The 21,385-nt window shown below is 39.9% G+C and overlaps 2 protein-coding genes and 1 long non-coding RNA gene across 3 annotated transcripts; 1 reads left to right on the top strand and 2 right to left on the bottom strand.

Moving 5' to 3' along the window:
• Positions 1–4,259: 4,259 nt before the first annotated feature.
• On the bottom strand, positions 4,260–5,789 carry LOC145436847 (uncharacterized). The gene is made up of 2 exons (XR_013914437.1): positions 5,504–5,789; positions 4,260–5,288 (listed from the first exon to the last, which is right to left on the bottom strand). It is a non-coding gene; the product is annotated as an uncharacterized LOC145436847 (long non-coding RNA).
• Positions 5,790–6,855: 1,066 nt separating this feature from the next.
• On the top strand, positions 6,856–13,788 carry LOC145436846 (uncharacterized). The gene is made up of 3 exons (XM_080314061.1): positions 6,856–7,588; positions 8,420–8,524; positions 12,454–13,788. Exons 1-3 carry the CDS (start codon positions 7,493–7,495, stop codon positions 12,772–12,774), a joined length of 522 nt encoding a protein of 173 aa, XP_080170187.1. The 5' UTR covers positions 6,856–7,492; the 3' UTR covers positions 12,775–13,788.
• A 92-nt stretch (positions 13,789–13,880) lies between these two features.
• LOC145436845 (uncharacterized) lies at positions 13,881–18,969 on the bottom strand. The gene is made up of 4 exons (XM_080314060.1): positions 18,834–18,969; positions 18,461–18,574; positions 17,895–17,999; positions 13,881–15,015 (listed from the first exon to the last, which is right to left on the bottom strand). The coding sequence occupies exons 1-4, from the start codon at positions 18,936–18,938 to the stop codon at positions 14,686–14,688; spliced, it is 654 nt and encodes a 217-aa protein (XP_080170186.1). The 5' UTR covers positions 18,939–18,969; the 3' UTR covers positions 13,881–14,685.
• Positions 18,970–21,385: the final 2,416 nt, after the last annotated feature.

The following is a 21,385-nucleotide window of genomic DNA, read 5'->3' as shown; positions in this document are numbered from 1 at the left end:
CCTTTTCAACTCTTCATCTAGTGCAATTCTTTAATCGGACTTCTTTGTGTATTTCATAGGAATAACAATTTGACTGTATTACTGAAATTTTAAAAATTTACCCAATCTCACCATTTTCTTTTGGGGTAGGTTGCTCCCCGAATTATGTGTGTATTCACAAGTTTCAGTGTAAATAAAGAATATAATAAGAATATGCAGTTCGTTGCAACCTGATATTAGTAATACACCTCATGTTACTATGTAAGCGTGTTATCGAATCTACACAAAGAGTCAATCACTGTGAGATCACATTCCGAATCCGATTACGACTTCGCTGGTAGACATCTCTCAGCGGCACTATATTTCCTACATAATTACATGGGGTTTCTCCTCTTCATCTGATCCGTACACGCAAAGTCTTACACAAACCTAGGACGTAACTGGGTTGAGCTATAGGCAGCTGATAAATTATAATGAAGGATATCGGCCTGGTTTAATATGATGAAAGTACATGTTGGTATTGCGAAAACAATAACATGAATTCTGATGCCACATGTAATTACTCACGAGTGCGGAGAGTGAATACGTCTCTATTGTACTGCTGCGCTCCAGTCTTTCATGATACAATAGTTTTCTAAGGACGAAACACGCTAACAATGATTGAGACACAAAGCGCACCACTTCATATAATACAATTCAGTCAATACTATTATATAATATATATAGACAATGTCCGTGAAATATTTATCTGTCAGATGATATTACAATTTCTGCTACTGTGAGCCAGAAAGCAACGGTATGAATTCAATGTTATGTTGGAATATTGTTCACTTTCCTATGGATGTTACCTATGTCGATCGTACTTCGTTCAATCGAGCATGTAGGCACTGTGCCACTCGGGCACTTGGCAATCCTCGCATAATCGGTTCGCATAATTGGAATGGTGTCCGGAATATGAAAGTCAGTGCTTATAAAGCTAATAGAAATAAATACTTTTTTCTCCCTAACTTTTATCGTTGTACGTAAAAACTTTTAGTAACGTCTACAATAATTTAGTCTCCTTATGATCCAAACGCTGTAAGTTCTTGAAACAAGCCGATCAAATCAATTGGGTTGCATGGGGTTTAGTGGCCAAGTTGATATCAAAGCTAGGCAAAGGAGTTGTCTTCTGGGTGATACAATTGACAATCTACTATCCTATTATTTTCGGTTCTTTGGCGCTGATGAATCTTTCGCAAATATGAAAGTGAGGATGGTTCTCAAAAATGTTAAAAATAACTGATATAGATGATATTACGGGGAAGCGAGGTCAGAGAGTGGCAGAACGCCACTGTCACCAACGTCATTGAAAATGACATCATGTTCGCTGGGTGCCTTTATTTTGTACACGCAAGGCAATGAAAAGCTAATGAAGCTAATTAAGGTAATTAAAAGCTAATTAAGCTAATGAAAAGCTAATTTGGCTAATGGAAAAGTACGCTAATGAAAATTATAATCTAATGAAAAGCTAATTAAGCTAATAACTACTCTGTAGCACGGGGCATTTGGACCCGCCTGGCGGGAGCAGACCTTGTAACGTGGCCCATGCATTTCAAAGGGGAGTCTGGACTTCGAAAATTTTCGAGCTCGCCTATACTTTAACGTGGGCGAAATAACTGCTGCAACTTTGTCGCGCGTCGCCTACCCCAAAACACGTGGCCCCATGGCAAACTGCCTATACTTGTTCGGATCGGTCCCAGATTTCGTGTGAGCCTAGTCGTGGGGGGGTGTTTGGCCGAGAAATTTTTTTATAAATTTTCCGAAAATATTTTTGGACTTCAACTTTTTTCAATTTCGTCCCAATGTTAAAGTATGGGGAAGTTGGACTTCGGTCGATTTTTCAGAAATTTCATAATTTTTCAATTTTTTTCGATTCCCGAATTTCTGCTATCGGTCGAAGCTGCGCACGCTGTAGAACGCGGCGGTGCTTATTTTGTCTCGATCGGGCCAAGGAGAGGGAAATTATGGCCCAAAAACCACCAAAGTCCAACTTTTTGCGATCTCGGCCCCATGTTAAAGTATAGGGATTTCTGACTTGGAGGGTCGTAGCGGTATAATCCACAGCTGTAACACCTATGGGTTGTGGGTTCGAGTCCGACCGAGGTCGACTCCAGAATTCCTACCTAGGCGATGGACGTTTTTTAGGCTCCTCATCGCCATCTCATCCGTATAAGAGGTGTCTTATAAAAGCCAAGAATGTGGACCGTTGTACAAGTCGGCCGCTACGGAATTGAAATGAAAAGAATTGCCTGGTGTACATGACCATGACCATAGTAGTCGACAGACACCATGAACACCTCAAAACAAAACTCTGTATGTCTTTCGGTGCCGTCAAATATTCCAGTTTGCAGGGTGCCGTTAGCGAAAAAGGTCGAGAATCACTGCGCCAGGGTGCCGCAAGGTTGAAAATTTTGACAACCACTGGTCGGTCTGAATCTGAATAGGCACTATTGTAATCATGATTCAGAAATCCCTATTTAAAATCGAATATCCAGATGATGGACTCACACCAAAATTAAAATCTGAATGAACAAAAAAATCTTATAAATCTAAATTTGAGTCCTGAGAAGAAATCGCACCTATCGGGCAAACGGCGGGGTCTCAAGAGCCGATCAAAAGTTTTGAAAAATCTGGTAATAACCACTAAGTCCAACTTCCCTATACTTTAACATGGGTTCGAAATTGAAAGATAGTGGAAGTCCAAAATTCCTTTTGCCCAAACACCCCTAGTCGCGTTCCTTTCTCAATAACTAGGCGCCCCGTGAAAAAATTATCCGGATCGGACAAACGTTGTGGCCTCCAGAGCCGATCGAAGGTCGCTTTTTTTCGCCCTTTGACCGGACATATCTCGGCTCCGGATGACTCGATTCGGATCATTTTTTTCTCCGGATTTGTCTCGCGACGGCGCTTCCAACGAGGGGTCGGCTTGACCCGGCCGGGTGTCTATTCCACAACCTAGCGATGAAGAAGCCGGACGCTCACCATTATGCAATCTGGTATCCCGAACCGCGTGTTTGGGACGATATAACTCACCCGTCGATAACAGAAATTCACTTTTCAAGTAGATTGAGTTGATACACTGTAAATTCACAGCGTTGAATGAGACACAACATTGTGCATAGGTATATACAATATTTGGCTGACACATATTATCGGCTGAGATCTGACATCGAGAATCCGCCATGTTGTGTGCACGTCCACACATCATCAGTGAATGTCATAAGATGTGGGTTAATGCTCATATGATGTGTCTATGAGCTCACATGCATATCGGTATGGTCATTCCGGACAAATTTCCTGTGGTGTCAAGCATTCATACCGGATATCAATCGAGAGGGAGTTTGAGAGGTCGCTTGCTAATCTCCACTCTGAAACTTCACGAGGTTACTATTGATGTGATATATCATCCCAGGCAGCCTAAAGCGCGGTAATATTGATACACGCCGAAAAGCCTTGCAAAATGTGATTTGATCGGTATGTCCTAAGTTATAGATTTTACTTCAGGCTGCAGTGTTTAATTACCAATATTATTACAGTTATAAATAACCAAGATTGTAACCGACAGTGGTACCGGGCTTCAAGCAAATAGGTTGGTGATCAGATATTATGGTCATGATGTACCAATACCTGACTGACGACTCGCTGTCTTGAGGTTTGCTCTGATCTGACTTTACATACCTACGATAGTCACGTTAATCCTTATAGTTAATCGCTTGTTACTCATTTCAGTTTATTATAAACAAATTATCAGATCAACATACTAAGAGATTGCGATAAAATAAAAGGTTGATCATATTATTTCCCTACCGAACTTACTGAAGAAATTTGTCATACAAATATGTATGAAACACCCCGACTTTGAACATTTTACTCGTATCGGGTACCGCTATCATTGCCAACAGTATAGCAATCATTCAGTTATTAGTAGTACCCTTTGTATTTTATCATTGATGAACTGTCTCTTCTTTACGCATGACTTACTGAGTCACGTGACTGTATGACGCAATCCTGAGACAATCGATCGTTACCACGCAGGACCAGAGTGAGTGAGATATACCGTGAATCTGTCGGTCTTTGTTACGTGAATCTAAATAGCATATAGCGAGGGAATGGAGATGTTTTTAGTTCAAAACGGAATGGAGAGGGAGCACATTAGGCCTGGTTACATGTTCGACTCGACTTGGCGTTCAAGTCGTCTCCGGTGACGTCACGCCTCATCTCCAAGCTGACTCGTTGCGGGGCCCTGTTTACATGATCCTTCAGGAAGCTGTATCGTGGACGACCCGGTGTCGCTTTACCCCTTACAAATATATATTCGTAGTAAGTTTGGTGGGCAAAGGTACAACGACAATGTGTGTTTGGTCGTACTCTGAAACGTTTCTTATCCTCGAAATTAACGAGGATGATGAGATACTCATAACATCGATATTTGTAGAGGAAAATAATCTTGTTTATATCATGATTGTAGAAGAAAACAACAAGTATAAGTTATCAGCTAGCTTTTTCGGCGTCAACGAAAATGGGCCGTGGAGTATAGGCGGGAGTAACGACTGTTTTGATATTTCAGGCATCACTTGTCGATGCGACTAAAATAAGGTCATTAACACTCAAGTGACCCACTTGCAACCCCCATGTGGCCTCTAGTTGTTCGGCAGCTCCTCTGTAACAGACTACCCCGTGTATGCCGGTGACTCAAGAGTCACGATACAACAACTACTGCAGAGATTTTATTGAAGCATCTTGTCGGCATGATATACCAAATAAGTAGTTAACAATACCAAGAATGTCTATAAAAACTGTCATAAAGAGCAATATAGAGCACTACTACTAAATTGCTACCCACCAATTAAACTTTGAGAAGTGCCAATTTCAGCACCCTCACAAACACATAGGCTACCATGAATACAATATCAAAACGGCAAGCTGAAAATCGTGAACACCCGCACGACCGCATCATATCAGCAGAACACTATAACCCAGAACCCAGAACTAAAAACAAAGCAATAATCCTAACACCGCTGCGCTTCATCATCACCAGGAGAGTCACAAATCTCCATATCATCCTCCCGGGAGAGACACCAGCTCCATCCCATCACACGCGCGCTCACATCAGTTTATCCAGTGGAACAGTATGTAGGAAATGCAGCAATCGTTCATGTATTCCCGTATCGATATAGCACACTGCAAGGCCGCTTCTTCCATCAGTTCACTATGCATGTCGTAGTCGAATTGTAGTACCGGTACAATCCACATCTCTTCCGAACTGTAGTCTGAGAAGTAGCGAAATACAGATGCAACGTTTTACCTTGTTAGCCATCTTATGTAGCTGATGACAGCAACTAGGCTACTACAGATCGAAGCGTCGCAGCCAAATATCAAAGAACGCGAAGGGAATCGCTAATAAAACTGCCGTAAATGAGCACGGTTGCTACACCGGTACTGGTGTACTACATATGTATTCCATCATAAACAAGCGAGCACTTACAAAGTAACCCCACTTTTCCTTGCCATGTTTGCCCAATTTCTCAACATCAGATGAAAAACACGAATTACGATGCCAAGAGCCCGCGCGGCAAAAACCAGCGCCGTCGAACGAAAATCGCCGGACGCCGCTGGCCGAACGCTCAAGCCGATCGTAAACCACATTACACAACAGCTTGAGGCTCGAGTCGACTTGAAGCAGTTTGCCTTTCTCTCTTCATCGAATACGAGAGAGTCGGATCGACGAGTCAGCTTCGAAGCTGACTTAAACCGTCATGTAAATAGGCCTATTGATTTACTGCAAGGCAATTCGTTTATGTAAATTTTCAACATCATCTGTAAATAATGTTATGTTCATGTTATCGAGTTTCAAATACAGCACCAGCGCCCAGCGGTATGAGTAGATATAGATTACCTATTTTCGATCTAGCAGCTTGATGCGCCTTAAGAGCAGACCATGAAAATGGGAGCTAATGCTGTTTAATAATTTCATCTGAAGATATCATAATAGACCTAGTGATGAAACCTCATTTGCAGATGAAGTTATGTACATCTTTCTTTGCACTTGACCTGTTTCAATTACTTAATATGGTTTGGTAGAATGTCTAATGGAAAGTGTTGGTTGTGCCCTTTTATCGGAACAACCAATTTGCTGTCTACACATTTATTGTCACAGACAACATCCGAGTGTTATCATGTCATGCAGGATCTGTGGCATAGTGTATTCAAAATATGAAGATCTCTGTAGCCATTGTAAAAAGAGACACAAAAATATGAAGACACTGGACTTGTTTTGCTATGAAGCACCGTCTTCTCTCGACTATGACCTACTGCCCGAATCCTATCCGAATTCAATATATTGAAGTGCATTCATGATCAAATGCTTTTCAGTATTACTTCTCGAAAAAGCTGTCGCAAAAGTTGAGGAATCTCAGACAAAAGACAAAGGCATCTGGTACGTCTTCATGGAGAGCGCATGCTTTGTGTCTAGGCTCATCAGGTGATTGGATGATTGTTATTCGTTTTTTTATTATTTATAAGTTTCATTTTATTCAAAAGGTCACCCTAATATAACGATTGAAGACGCCAGGGTGCAGTTGGAAACAGAGTTCAATAGACCTGGTGCCAATTGGCCGAATGTCATCACTCTCATGAAGTTCACTCATCACGACAGACGCAATCAGTTAAAGGTGCTAGAATTTGGTGGCGTTGCTGAAATTTTGAAGAGCTTTTTAATGCTGCAAGATATTAGACTGGTGAGGTCTTTCATTCTTTACAGATGACTTCAATTTGCAGTCATAACTTCGAAAATCAGTAAGTTGAAATTGTTCGTGTGCCTCGGCAAAATAAGCAATTATATTGCATATTTATCTTCCTATTGCATTAGCATACCCTATTTTCCCATTACATGACATGCTTACAGTGTACACTATACCAGGCTTGGACGACTAAAAAATTTTTAGCTCTTCCAAATTGCAGCGCCATAGCTGAAAAGTTGGTCGTGCTGTTGCACGAGGCGGATATTTTTGTTAGCTCACTACGAAACAACATGGTCAATTAGGCAGAATGAACGCCTCTAAACCCTTGGAATATTTCATTAATGTGTGCTGTGTTCTCGGTTATTTATAACCGAATATGTACTCGTTAACGTTTGTATTGTATCGTTACTACCGTATGTTGCCCGTCTACTAGTTGTTTGTTTTTGTCATTATTACATCTTAGACACAAAATAATTCTTACATTTCGAATTTGATCCACCCTATCATTGACGTTCGCTACTGATGAGGGTCAGTCGAAAAGCTTTTAGCGAATAAATAAACAATATGAAGTTATTGTTTCGCGTTATTCTGAATAACTAGGCTATGTGTTTTAAAATGAATAATATGGATGAATTTACTTACTCCAGGTAACCTGTTTAAGTGATGTGCATATTCATGACTAACAGCTCTGAGTAACGCATTGTTATTTTCAATAGATCAGACATGAGTTTCAAATGCTTGTTGATAGAAGTGTTGAAGAAATGCATGAGAACTACATGGAAATGCTTCTCACTCTTGATAAAGTTTTTGGAAATCAGACTGATCAAGAGGTTGGTATCATGCTTGATAATTAACAGTGCTACAGTCATAGGCACTGACTTTTATTTTTGCATGGGGTGGCGGCAGGCGCGTAACCAGGTGGTGTCGAAATCCCTCTTTTTGAAACGCAAAACCACGATCTTTTAAAATGGTCATTCTGACTCTAATATTCAGTTGTAATTCAAGAAGTCGTATCATCAGTGTTACGCGGGGCCGCGACCATTTAGCGAGATTCGTCTGGTCACGCATATCGCATCGCACAATGCTACGCAATGCGATTTCCCGCTGAAATATTTTAAACGCGGCTTGCGGTCCTCACCGATGCAAATAATGCACTTTAATTTGTAGAAGGTATATTTGCTCGTCAAATCGCAATAAGAGATGGTTTTCTCGGAGCGCGCGATGAAATCTACGTTTCTAACGATGAAGTCGAATTTGTACATCAAATAAGGATCGTAAGTTTGGTGAAATCAGCATAGAATGTTGCTGCTCAAACTAATCGAATAAATTCAGAATTTGCGCCATCGAGAATCTTGTGTTGCATCAATTTTTGACAACGTAATTCAACGCCGTGTACTGCACAATGCGCAGTACTAATAACAAATCAAACACTGACAAGTGACACCGACGGAATACGAGTGTATAAAGCAGACAAGAATTAGTAGTCTTCAGATGATAGCAAACGAGATAGCGCGCATTTAATCAATAATTCCACAACTTGCGTACAGTGCTAATGCCTAAACTTGCCTTTATCTAAAATGGAATGTGATGGATGGAATGGAAACTTTCGAATTGCAGGAATGTCCCTCACCTGTGCCTATTATGACTCTAATTGTTTGCAGGGAAATGAAGACGATGAAATTCATATCCTGCTCGAACTCCAGAAGGCTCTCACAGACAAGAAAATAAAGTCGAACCATGGTTTGAGTGCAATATGTCTTTGTCAGGTAAGATTTGCTACCTGTCTAGTATGGATCTGCTTCAGTTTAGATCAGAGGTCTCAAACACGCGGCCATTTTATGCAGCCCGTGACGGTATTTAGGATTTCGCAGTATTCGACAATCTTTAACTGCCAAATATCCCTTTTTACTTTGAAAACTGGAAATTTGCCCCAAAACTACTCCAGAAACCTGAAACTACTCATCAAACTTCACTATTACATCAATTTCAAAAGTTACCACGCAATGGAAGGTCGATAAATACTTCGGCGATTGGAAATTTCTAACGCTATGGCACAGTAATCATTATATTCAAGTTATAATAGATCTGTTCCAACATTTGAGCGTAAATCTAATGCTGATTCAATTTGACTTGGGTAATGACATCATCAATAGCGTTGTTATCAGGAGTATGATCGAAACCCGGATTAGGCGGCACTGCTCCAATGCTCTGATATCAGATCAATCTTTTTAAAATTCTAAAGTATTCTACCTATAATTGTGCCAGTTCAAATGTCCGCTAGCTGCAAAACTATAACACGATAGTTTTACGATGTCCCGATGCATTTGTACAGTCGCATGGTGACTACAACTAAATATATAGCAACTATGCCAAGTGCAGCAACAATTGTGTTCGAATATTTTAAAATGTGATTTTTTTCGTGGCAGGCATGAATTCACAATAGTAAATCACATTTCCAAGATGTGTGTGGAATGTCAGTCTGCAAGGTCCCGTCAAATAAAGCCTACTCGGAAATACATTGAATTCCCCTATTATTGGTGCCTGCGGCCCGCGGCGCCATCAAAAAGTAGGAAATTGGCCCGCTAGCATATTTGAGTTTGAGACCTCTGTTTTAGATATACATAAAAGTTCTATTAATAAAATCTTTCAATATGATCGAAATTCTTGAGCCGTCCTAAAACGAAGGTATATTATGCTATGCTAAACACTGCGCTTGACGTAATGGAGCTGCAGAATTTCGTACTAAGACCAACTGACGTGGCTGCGAGTCATCAATTCTTAACCCTTTGCGAAAATATAGAAGTCACAACGAGTAAAGCGATGGTGAAGTTAACGCACCATAAATTTCGCAATGGGTTAAGAAACGCGGAAGCTCGAGCGTAACGGGTTCTTATGCAAAATTCTTTCAATTTATATGTTTGTCATATTTTGGAATCGGGAGAGGATTTTCACACTAACAGTACTGGAGTTGCCAAAAAGGAAGACATTTAGGCGTCCTCGGACGACAATTTGAAAAACCTGAAAAAGGAGGACAAATCCTCCTAAAGCAGTTCGTATGTTAACCATAATTGAATTGCAGCACCATTACAGTGGCTTTCTGAAGACGATGTCTATGGCAATTTTTTTTCAACCTGCGAGTTAATTTGAGGCCTCATAATTTTTATAGCGCAGAGCCCCTTTAAGAATAAGCAGCTAACAAGTTATGATCGAACGAGGTCCGAGGTTCATTGGTACCCCTGAATATTCTGATGATGTAGAGAAATTTATGCATCTGAACACAATTGGTGCATAAATTAATGCTTCAATTAATAATCGAATAATATAATAACTTATTATAAATTTGCCCTTTGGAGCTAAGCTTGTTACCGGTGCACTGCACTCTAAAAACTATGTGGTCTCAAAGTGAAGGGCGAAACGAGAAAATTTTTTAGGCCACAGCCATTTTCTTCAGAACGCCACCGTAATGGAGCTGCAATTTATTGAATTTTCCACAGGGGAATCATGCTCCAGCAGTCTCGCAGAAATCGAACTTCATATAGTTGTCTTCTGTAGTTGACTGAACATCTTCCGTTGCACGCGGTGTTTAAACGACATTTGCTTGTATGACATATTTCCTTCATAACATCGGCTGACAACGATATAAAGTTCGATTTCTGTGTGACTGCTGGAGCATGATTCACCTGTAAAAAATTCAATAAATTGCAGCTCCTTTACGGTGGCATTGTGAAGAATATGGCTGTGGCCTAAAACTTTTTCTCGTTTCGCCCTTCAATTTGAGACGACATCATTTTTAGAGAACAGTGCCCCTTTAAACTATTCGCCGATTCAACTACATTTATATCTTTAGTACAGAGGTCTCAAACTCAAATGTGCTCGCGGGCCAGTTTTCCAGTTTTGACGACGATGCGGGCCGCATCATTTATAGGGGTACTCTATGTCTTTCCAAGTAGGCCCTCTTTAGCGGGAATGAATTGTCCTATTGAAAGTGAGCCGATCCACCAGACTGACAGTAAACACACATCGTCAAAATGTGATTTACTCTTGTATCAATTTAGGCCTGACACGAAAAGAATCATCAAATTTGGATAGAATTGTTGTTGTACTCAACTCAACGATTAAACATAATATATATTAATAATAAGATATAGACACCATATGGACGGACAAACGTATGATGCCTTCATAAAAGCTATCGGGTTACAATTTTGCAGCTACTGTGAATATTTTGAATTTAACAGATTGATAATAGAGACTGATCTGATATCAAAACATTTTTAGGTTGATCATTGTAATTCCAATCCAGGATTCGGGTATACTTCTGATAAGTAGGCTATTAATCTCATGGCCAAATATCTTCAATAATAGGAACGGAAAAAAATATAAATATAATATAAATATATTGATGAATGTGTCCTAGTGATTGAAATGTTGGAACGCCGAACGGCCCATTGTTGTTACATCGTTGGAGCGTACCACGGTACTATCGGAACCTTTGAGTGACCCTAATAACATGGTTTAGCGACCAAAGATGTAACTAACAGATTGCCAATGGTTGCCAAAACTACTTGCTTAGTTAGCGAAATACCAAGCGGCGACTTTCTGATCTATTACTATCCCCCCTGTACGCGACTAGTTTGTTGCGTCCATGGTTCTAACAAATTCACGGTATTCCGAGTCCACTCGAGTGATATTCATTTTGCCATCGAGTTAGCCCGAGTCGGAGTAATTCTAAAAAAGGTCGCGTCCAAGTCCAACTCACAAATTTCAGTCACGAATCGTCTAAGGGTCAGGTTTTGTCATCATGAATTGGAAATGTGGCGAAATAGTGAATCTTCCACTGCGACATCGTTTGCAATTGATGTGATGCTGATGTTTGATTAATAGTTTCAGGCTTTCGGGGCAATTTAAGAGGGAATATTCACTTTATAACCTGAAATTATATATGTGACACTTTTATATTGTCAAATTAATAAAAATCGAAAATGTCGTCGCGGGCCGCACAAAATGCTCTGGCGGGCCGCATGCGGCCCGCGGGCCGCGCGTTTGAGACCTCTGCTTTAGTATGAGAAGCAGGGTCGTAACCAAGTCACAAGGCTCCGAGTCACAACTCAATGTCACTTTTATAGGATTGACTCGAATCAAGTCGAGTCATTTTCAATTCACCGCCGAGTCGAGTCCGATTCTAAGTCAACAAGTAGAGGTTCGAGTCCGATTCATGGTGTTATGACTCAAGTCCGAGTCCAAGTCATTGTGACGACTGCTCAGTTTCCAGTTCCAGTTCTGTTGAACCCATTTTTTATGACTGTTTGGTGATACCGAATTATTCGCATTTATAATACACTGATTTTCCTTTTAGTAGTTTCTGGTAGCATTTTTTAGTGCCAGTACGAATAGAAGAAATGCCAATAGTGTGGTTATTTTAGTATTATTCAAAATTACGGTGGAAATGTCTTTCTTGGCCATCTGAGTCTCGAGTCATGCGCAATGACTCAAGTCGAGTCAATACACAGATTGTTTCGAGTCGTTTTTGTGTTTTGAGAAATTAATGACTCGAGTCAAGTCGAGTCAAGAGAAAGTCATTACATTATGAGAAGTCTCAAATAAGCATTTCTAGCTGAAGTTGGTCATGTGCTCTGGATTCGCACATGAACATTTAGCAATATCATTTAAAGCTAACATATTGTTTTAATTCCAGGCACATACAGTCGATTTAACGACTTCAAAGTTGACACCTCCACATCTTTTGATTGCACATCATGAGAATGGAGATGAACAGTCTAAGATTGCGGCCAATCGCATCACCATCAAGCGCAGATCCGAAAACGAAAGAAGACCGTTTGAGATGATTATTGATCTCGTAGCATGCTATTCCGCATGGGATCTTAGTTATCCCAAGGTCTTTCAAATATTGCCATTCATTCAACGTGTCCTTGTTGGTGATAAAAATTCTGGATTCCAGTCGAATAAGTTCGTCAATTTTTGGAAAAAAATATCAGAATGCCCAGCAATCGATTGAAAAAATGTAGGCTAATTAATCTCCCTTGCTCCAAGTACTTGGACTGTGAGTAGTGCTTTCTTTTGGTATGGAATGTACCTGTACCTAGTGGATTTCGTTATTTTATGCATTTGCACAATAATTCGTTTTTTTTAGTGGCTAGACTTTTGCTATGCCTTCATTAGTAAATTTTTCGTTTTTAGTGGCACTGTATATTAGGGCTGTTCCAAAATAACATACTGTTTAGCCAAAATTGGTTTACTATGGCATTTTGGCAATTCAATCAATCATTTGATCATGAAACCAGACAATTTTTGAGAAACAATATTTATTGACTACATTACTGTACATACACCTTGCTTTAGTTCCGAATCCAGTTCTTTTATACTGTTATTACTGTTAAATAGTATATTCTTATCGGAATGAACCCGAATATTTTCGGTCGACACTCGTCAGCAAATCTAGTAGAGAATTGGAAAGAACGTTGTATATCAACAATCGTATCACAAAATATGATGTCAGCAGCATGAAATTTCGAGAGAGCATTCAATCCAATATTCCCAGGTGGTACACGAACTCCTGTTGACAGAGTTTCGGCTGGTGTATTTTATATCTTATCAAAATACACCATTCGAAACTCTGTCAACAGAAGTTTGTGCACCACCTGCATGGGAATAGTGCATTAAACGCTCACTCTCGCGAAATTTCATGCTGGTGAAGGCCTATTTTGTGATACGATTGTTGATATACAATGTTATTTCCAATTCTCCACTAGTTGCTGACGTTTACCTCTGACGAGTGTCATCCGAAAATGATTGGGTTCATTTCAACATGCACAGCACATACTATTCAGTTGTGTATTGCAGTTCTGTACCTGCAAGAATCTCTGTTATTACTGTATAAAATCCTGTCTTACTGTGTCAAAAAATTGTTATGTTTTCAATTTGTATTGTCATATTTAACGGCAACTTACACTGTTTCTTTTATTGTACATTCCACAACCGATTCTTTTAAAATAAAATATTGTTTCGAGAAGAGCCTGTGGATCCACAGTGTGGAGGTATTTCAGGTACATAATTTCGAGCTCTGCAGCGATAGGTACTGACATGCCACTTCAGACCACACAATATTATGACATACATCGCTACCACGCAATGTGGCATCTAAAAAAAATCGATTATTGTCTGACAAGTGCCAAGCATAACCCGCTGATTCAGCCGACCCTTAGAGCTTTCAAAACTTCAACTATGTACTACAACCTGAACCCAATGAGATCACACAAACTATAGTGTCATTGTTAAGCTTTATCTTTGTATTCAATAATGATATATTATTTTTGAAACTAGGAATCCGTCGCCACTTGCATAAGCGCCTATGCTTTCCCTCGTTGAAAACAAGGCATATAGGCTACGGCGGTTTCTTTCACAATAAAGCAGTCATGCTTTAGACGTTTTTGTGAAGCAGCTGTTGTTTGTTCATCATGTATTTCGTACCTCAACATACCCTTAATCAATCCTAAATCATTATCTGTCAACCTACATACAATGCGCTTTCAGAATCGCCGCCAGTAGCAGACTCCTTGTTCACCTAATCAGCAAGCTGCTGCTGACGTGGTCATTGAAGCATAGCCGATTATCCAATCAAGAGCCGTGGTTTCTTGATTACTAGTCTTCTCGCCGTTCTATGGTCGGTGGCACGCCCATTCTTCGGCAGCTACTTTCAAACGCTTTGTACGAAATCTAAACGGCCTTTCTGTGAGCTTCTTTCAGGCTCAGTGTCGTTTTTTATCAATAATCTATCGAATAAGACATTACAACCGAGGATTTGTAAGATTTTCCAAATTATGGACAACCCTAATGTACAGGTACATTCCATACCAAAAGAAAGCACTACTCACAGTCCAAGTACTTGGAGCAAGGGAGAATAATTAGCCTACATTTTTTCAATCGATTGCTGGGCATTCTGATATTTTTTCCAAAAATTGACGAACTTGTTCGACTGGAATCCTGAATTTTTATCACCAACAAGGACACGTTGAATGAATGGCAATATTTGAAAGACCTTGGGATAACTAAGATCCCATGCGTAATAGCATGCTACGAGATCAATAATCATCTCAAACGGTCTTCTTTCGTTTTCGGATCTGCGCTTGATGGTGATGCCATTGGCCGCAATCCACGATTGTTCATCTCCATTCTCATGACGTGCAATCAGAAGATGTGGAGGTGTCAACTTTGATGTCGTTAAATCGACTGTATGTGCCTGGAATTGAAACAATATGTTAGCTTCAAATTATATCGCTAAATACTCATGTGCGAATCCAGAGCACATGACGAACTTTAGCTAGAAATGCTTATTTGAGACTTCCCATTATGTAATGACTCAAGTCATGACTTTCTCTTGACTCGACTTGACTCGACTTGACTCGAGTCATTTTCTCAAAATACAAAAACGACTCGAAGCAATCTGTGTATTGACTCGACTTGAGTCATTGCGCATGACTCGAGACTCAGATGGCCAAGAAAGAAATTTCCACCGTAATTTTGAATAATACTAAAATAACCACACTACTGGCATTTCTTCTATTGGTACTGGCACTAAAAAATGCTACCAGAAACTACTAAAAGAAAAATCGGTGTATTATAAATGCGAATAATTCGGTATCACCAAACAGTCATAAAAAATGGGTTCAACAGAACTTTTACTGGAAACTGAGCACTGAGCAGTCATCACAATGACTTGGACTCGGACTTGAGTCATAACACCATGAATCGAACTCTAACCTCTACTTGTTGACTCAGAATCGGACTTGACTCGGTGGTGAATTGAAAATGACTCGACTTGACTCGAGTCAATCCTATAAAAGTGACATTGAGTTGTGACTCGGAGCCTTGTGACTTGGTTATTACGACCCTGCTTCTCATACTAAAGATATAAATGTAGTTGAATCGGCTAACAGTTCAAAGGGGCACTGTTCTCTAAATATGATGTCGTCTCAAATTAAAGGGCGAAACGAGAAAAAGTTTAATGCCACAGCCATATTCTTCAGAACGCCACCATAATGGAGCTGCAATTTATTGAATTTTTCACAGGGGAATCGTGCTCCAGCAGTCACACAGAAATCGAACTTTATATCGTTGTCAGCCGATGTTATGAAGGAAATACGTCGTACAAGCAAAAGTCGTTCAAATACCCCGTGCAACAGAATATGTTCAGTCAGGAGATTTATGTCAAAATCGGGCCTAGTGTATTCTATTTTTTTGAGGACATAGGGTGTGTACGACATATTTCCTTCATACAGGATCGGCTGACAACTATATGAAGTTGGATTTCTGCGTGACTGCTGGAGCATGATTCCCCTGTGGAAAATTCAATAAATTACAGCTCCATTACAGTGGTGTTCTGAAGAAAATGGCTGCGGCCTAAAAAAATTCTCGTTTCGCCCTTCAATTTGAGACCACATAATTTTTAGAGTGCAGTGCACCGTTAACAAGCTTAGCTCCAAAGGGAAAATATATTGTAAGTTATTATATTATTCGATTATTAATTGAAGCATTGATTTATGCACCAATTGTGTTCAGATGCATAAATTTCTCTCTAATTCATCAGAATCTTCAGGGGTACCAATGAACCTCAGACCTCGTTTGATCATAACTTGTTACCTGCTTATTCTCAAAGGGGCACTGCGCTATAAAAATTATGAGGCCTCATATTAACTCGCAGGTTGAAAAAAAATTTGCCACAGACATCGTCTTCAGAAAGCCACCGTAATGTTGCTGCAATTAACTTAGGGTTAACATACGACCTGCTTTAGAAGGATTTGTCCTCCTTTTTCAGGTTTTTCAAATTGTCGTCCTAGGACGCCTAAATGTCTTCCTTTTTGGCAACTCTAGTACTGTTAGTGTCAAAATCCTATCCCGATTCCAAAATATGACAAATATATAAATTAAATGAATTTTGCATAAGACCCGTTACGCTCGAGCTCCCGCGTTTCTTAACCCATTGCGAAATTTATGGTGCGTTAACTTCACCATCGCTTTACTCGTTGTGACTTCTATATTTTCGCAACGGGTCAAGAATCGATGACTCGCAGCCACGTCAGTTGGTTTTAGTACGAAATTCTGCAGCTCCATTACGTCGAGCGCAGTGTTTAGCATAGCACAGAGGTCTCAAACTCAAATGTGTTCGCGGGCCATTTCCTAGTTTTTGATGACGCCGCGGGCCGCAGCATCAATAATCGGGATATTCAGTGTGAAGGTTCTAACTAGGCCTTATTTGACGGGTCATTGCAGACAGGCATTCCACAAACATCGTGGAAATGTGATTTACTATTGCATTTTTCATGCTTTTCACGAAATAAAATCACATTCTCAAATTCTCGAAGAATCTTTTTTGTGCCGGGCCCAATTTTTCTAATTAATAAGTTATAGACATAATACGAGAGGATGCATCATGACCAATGTTCCCTCTAATTTTTGACGAGTCTTCGCAGACTCACCAACTCACTGCGCAGACCCTGCGACAACAGTGCATAACGACGAAAAAAAGGTCATAACTTTGGATTTTTTGTGCGCAACTTAGATAATCTGTGCCCAGAGACCGTGTCAGCACCGTGCGCAGCACGTGCGAGGGAACATTTAACATGACATTGTAAAACTGTCGGGTTATAATAGTGCAGCTAGTGGACCTTTGACGTGCCACAATTTTAGGTAGTATATTTTACAATATACTGAAGATTGATCTGATATCAGAGCATTTGAGAGGTGTAGCCAAATCCTGGTTTTGATAAAGTCGTTATAAATATAGGCTATTGATATTGTTATTGCCAGATTCAAATTAAATCAGCGTTAGAGTTTGCCATCGATTATTATTGGAACATATCAATAACAACTTGAATATAATCATTATTGAGCCACAGTAATAGCATTGCATCTTAGTCTATTTAGCGATCGTTTCAGGCTTCTGGGGTAGTTTGGGGGCAAATTCCCAGTTTTCAAAGTAAAAAGGGATATTTGGCAGTTAAATAATGTCACATACTACGAAATCCCAAATACCGTCGCGGGCTGCATAAAATGGCCACGTGTTTGAGACCTCTGATCTAAACTGAAGCAGATCCATACTAGACAGGTAGCAAATCTTACCTGACAAAGACATATTGCACTCAAACCATGGTTCGACTTTATTTTCTTGTCTGTGAGAGCCTTCTGGAGTTCGAGCAGGATATAAATTTCATCGTCTTCATTTCCCTGCAAACAATTAGAGCCATAATAGACAGGTGAGGGACATTCCTGCAATTCAAAAGTTTCCATTCCATCCATCACATTCCATTTCAGATAAAGGCAAGTTTGGGCTGTACGCAAGTTGTGGAATTACTGATTAAATGAGCGCTATCTCGTTTGCTATCATCTGAAGGCTACTAATTCTTGTCAGTGTTGGGATCAAGTCACTACCTTCGAGTCACGAGTGATTTAGAGTCATTGCACATTTTGACTTGAGTCAAGTCAAGTAGATCGATTTTCGAAGGTGACTCGAGTCGAATTACAACTGAATATTAGACTCAGAATGGCCATTTTAAAAGATCGTGGTTTAGCGTTTCAAATAGAGGGATTTCGACACCCCCTGGTTACGCGCCTGCCGCCACCACATGCAAAAATAAAAGTCAGCGCCTATGACTGTAGCACTGTTAATTATCAAACATGATACCAACCTCATGATCAGTCTGATTTCCAAAAACTTTATCAAGAGTGAGAAGCATTTCCATGTACTTCTCATGCATTTCTTCAACACTTCTATCAACAAGCAGTTGAAACTCATGTCTGATCTATTGAGAATAACAATGCGTTACTCAGAGCTGTTAGTCATGAATATGCACATAACTCAAACAGGTTAGCTGAAGTAAATTCATCCATATTATTAATTTTAAAACACATAGTTATTCAGAATAACGCGAAAAAATATTAGGAAGATAAATATGCAATATAATTGCTTATTTTGCCGAGGCACACGAACAATTTCAATTTACTGATTTTCGAAGTTATGACTGCAAATTGAAGTCATCTGTAAGGAATGAAAGAACTCACCAGTCTAATATCTTGCAGCATTGGAAAGCTCTTCAAAATTTCGGCAACGCCACCAAATTCTAGCACTTTTAACTGATTGCGTCTGTCGTGATGAGTGAACTTCATGAGAGTGATGACATTCAGCCAATTGGCGCCAGGTCTATTGAACTCTGTTTCCAGCTGCACCCTGGCATCTTCAATCGTTATATTAGGGTGACCTTTTGAATAACATGAAACTTATAAATAATAAAAAACGAATAACAATCATCCCAATCACCTGATGAGCCTAGACACAAAGCCGGCGCTCTCCAAGAAGACGTACCAGATGCCTTTGTCTTTTGTCTGAGATTCCTCAACTTTTGCGACAGCTTTTTCGAGAAGTAATACTGAAAAGCATTTGATCATGAATGCACTTTAATACAAAATATATCGAGTTATATACCATTCACTGTGAGAGTAACACCTCTAGCCATTTGTTGCATCGCCTCAGAAAAATCCTTCAAAAGTTCATTACGAGAAGAAAATTCCTTCAAATCAATAGATTTTGCAATGCATAAGAGCTGAATGCTACCAAGCTTACTACGGCATTCGGGTGGAGTATTCATAAGGGACCAGTAAAATGCAGACATTTTATGCTTTTTGCGATGGGCACCGATTGGATTCACAATTTCAAATTCATCATGATACAGCGAAAACAGGAGGCTATCAGGATTACGATTAAACCCTATATGTGATTCAAGAAATTTTCCTTGTGTGACATCTTTCATTATACCATTTGTACGCGGTGATTGTGGTGATGGCAAAGTAAGGCTACACAATAACGTTTCAAGCTGCTTGAGAAAAGGAACAAAAAAACCCGTGGCTGGTTTTTCAATCAGCTGGTACTTTCCACAATGATATTCATTTGCAAAACGCATTCCTAATACAACTTTTTCATGATTAATTAGGCCAAAATGCTCTCGATAGAATTTGTTTCTACCGGCTTTAGTTTGTAATAGTGAAATTCCCAATCCCTGTTCTCCCGAATGATGGGATGTACAAGGGCTGTCAATGGTAGTGTTAGTGGTACCTATCAAAGGAGAAAAATGACCACCACCATTTGAATTGACTATATCATCAAGTCCTGCATCACTCAATTTATGTAATGTTTGCAGTCTCAGCAATAAAGCTGCCATGGGTAAAATGGAGGTAAGCTCAGAACAAGGTTTATAACCTGATCCACAAGCAATTTCATTTTGCATGGGTAAAGTAGATGTAAGTTCAGAGCAAGCTGAAGGGCTTGATTTCTTATCATTTCCAATTTCGCAATAGGATTCGGGCAGCAGGTCATAGTCAAGAGAGGATGTTGCTTCATAGCAATACAAGTCCAGAGTCTTCATATTTTTGTGTCTCCTTTTACATTGGCTACGGAGATCTTCATATTTTGAATACACTATGCCACAGATCCTGCATGTCATGACAACACTCGGATGTTGTCTGTGACGCCTCAATAAATGTGTAGACAGCAAATCGGTAGTTCCGATAAAGGGGCACAACCAACACTTTCCATTAGATATAGACATTCTACCGAACCATATCAATTAATTGAAACAGGTCAACTGCAAAGAAAGATGTACGTAACTTAATCCAGTGCTCTTCAACCTTTTTCGACGTGGTACACCCTTTTAAGTTTTGCTCAAAACTCGTACACCCCTGTTCATTAGGGGTCTTCAAACATGACTATTTTTCTCAAATCGTACTGGCTACTTGACCAAATTTTGTTCAATTCCAACTAGTAGCCTCGGAGTGTCCTCGGAGGACGCCATTTTGTCCTCTTTTTTGAGATTTTGTCCTCTTTTTTGAAAATTTAGGCAGATTTAGAGCAAATTGCGAGTGATATGCCGCATATTAGCACAGAAGTGAAGCTCCGGCGGGTGTTTCGGAGTTAATAACGGTGATTTTAGCTCTGAGCGAGAAGATGACCTTTTTTTTTTTAGTCAACCGATCACAAAGTGGGAAAAATTAACCGGTTTTTGAGAATTTTACTCCGGTTTTGCAAGTTGAAAATTTCTGAAAAAGTGCCGTCTTTTTTGATTTCCAAAATATGGTAAGCCTATCGTTAACCTGTGCGTCAACCTGTCTGTACTGACCTATAAACCGGCATTTGTGATAGCTAGCCATCGGCTCATTGTTAATCGGATCTGGTACACCCCTGTACACCCCATCCGAGTGGTACACCCTTTGTGAATTCTGGTACACCCTAGGGTGTACGACCACCCCGGTTGAAGAGCACTGACTTAATCTACAAGTGAGGTTTCATCACTAGGTCTATTATGATATCTTCAGAGGAAGTACTTGAACAGCATTAGCTTCCATTTTCATGGTCTGCTCTTATGGCGCATTAAGCTGCTAGATAGAAAATAGATAATCTATATATGTACTCATGCCGCTGGTGCTGTGTGTGAAACTCGAAAACATGAACATGACATTATTTACAGATGATGTTGAAAATTTACATAAACGAATTACCTTGCAGTATATCAATGTGCTCCCTCTTAATTCCGTTTTGCACTAAAAACATCTCCATTTCCTCG

This window comes from Botryllus schlosseri, chromosome 4 (genome assembly GCF_051294905.1).
Source record: "Botryllus schlosseri isolate E-star chromosome 4, Bs_hap1, whole genome shotgun sequence".
In the NCBI taxonomy this organism is placed as follows: Eukaryota; Metazoa; Chordata; class Ascidiacea; order Stolidobranchia; family Styelidae; genus Botryllus; species Botryllus schlosseri.
Note: the sequence above shows the minus strand (reverse complement) of the source record. Positions and strands in the feature narration are given on the sequence as shown.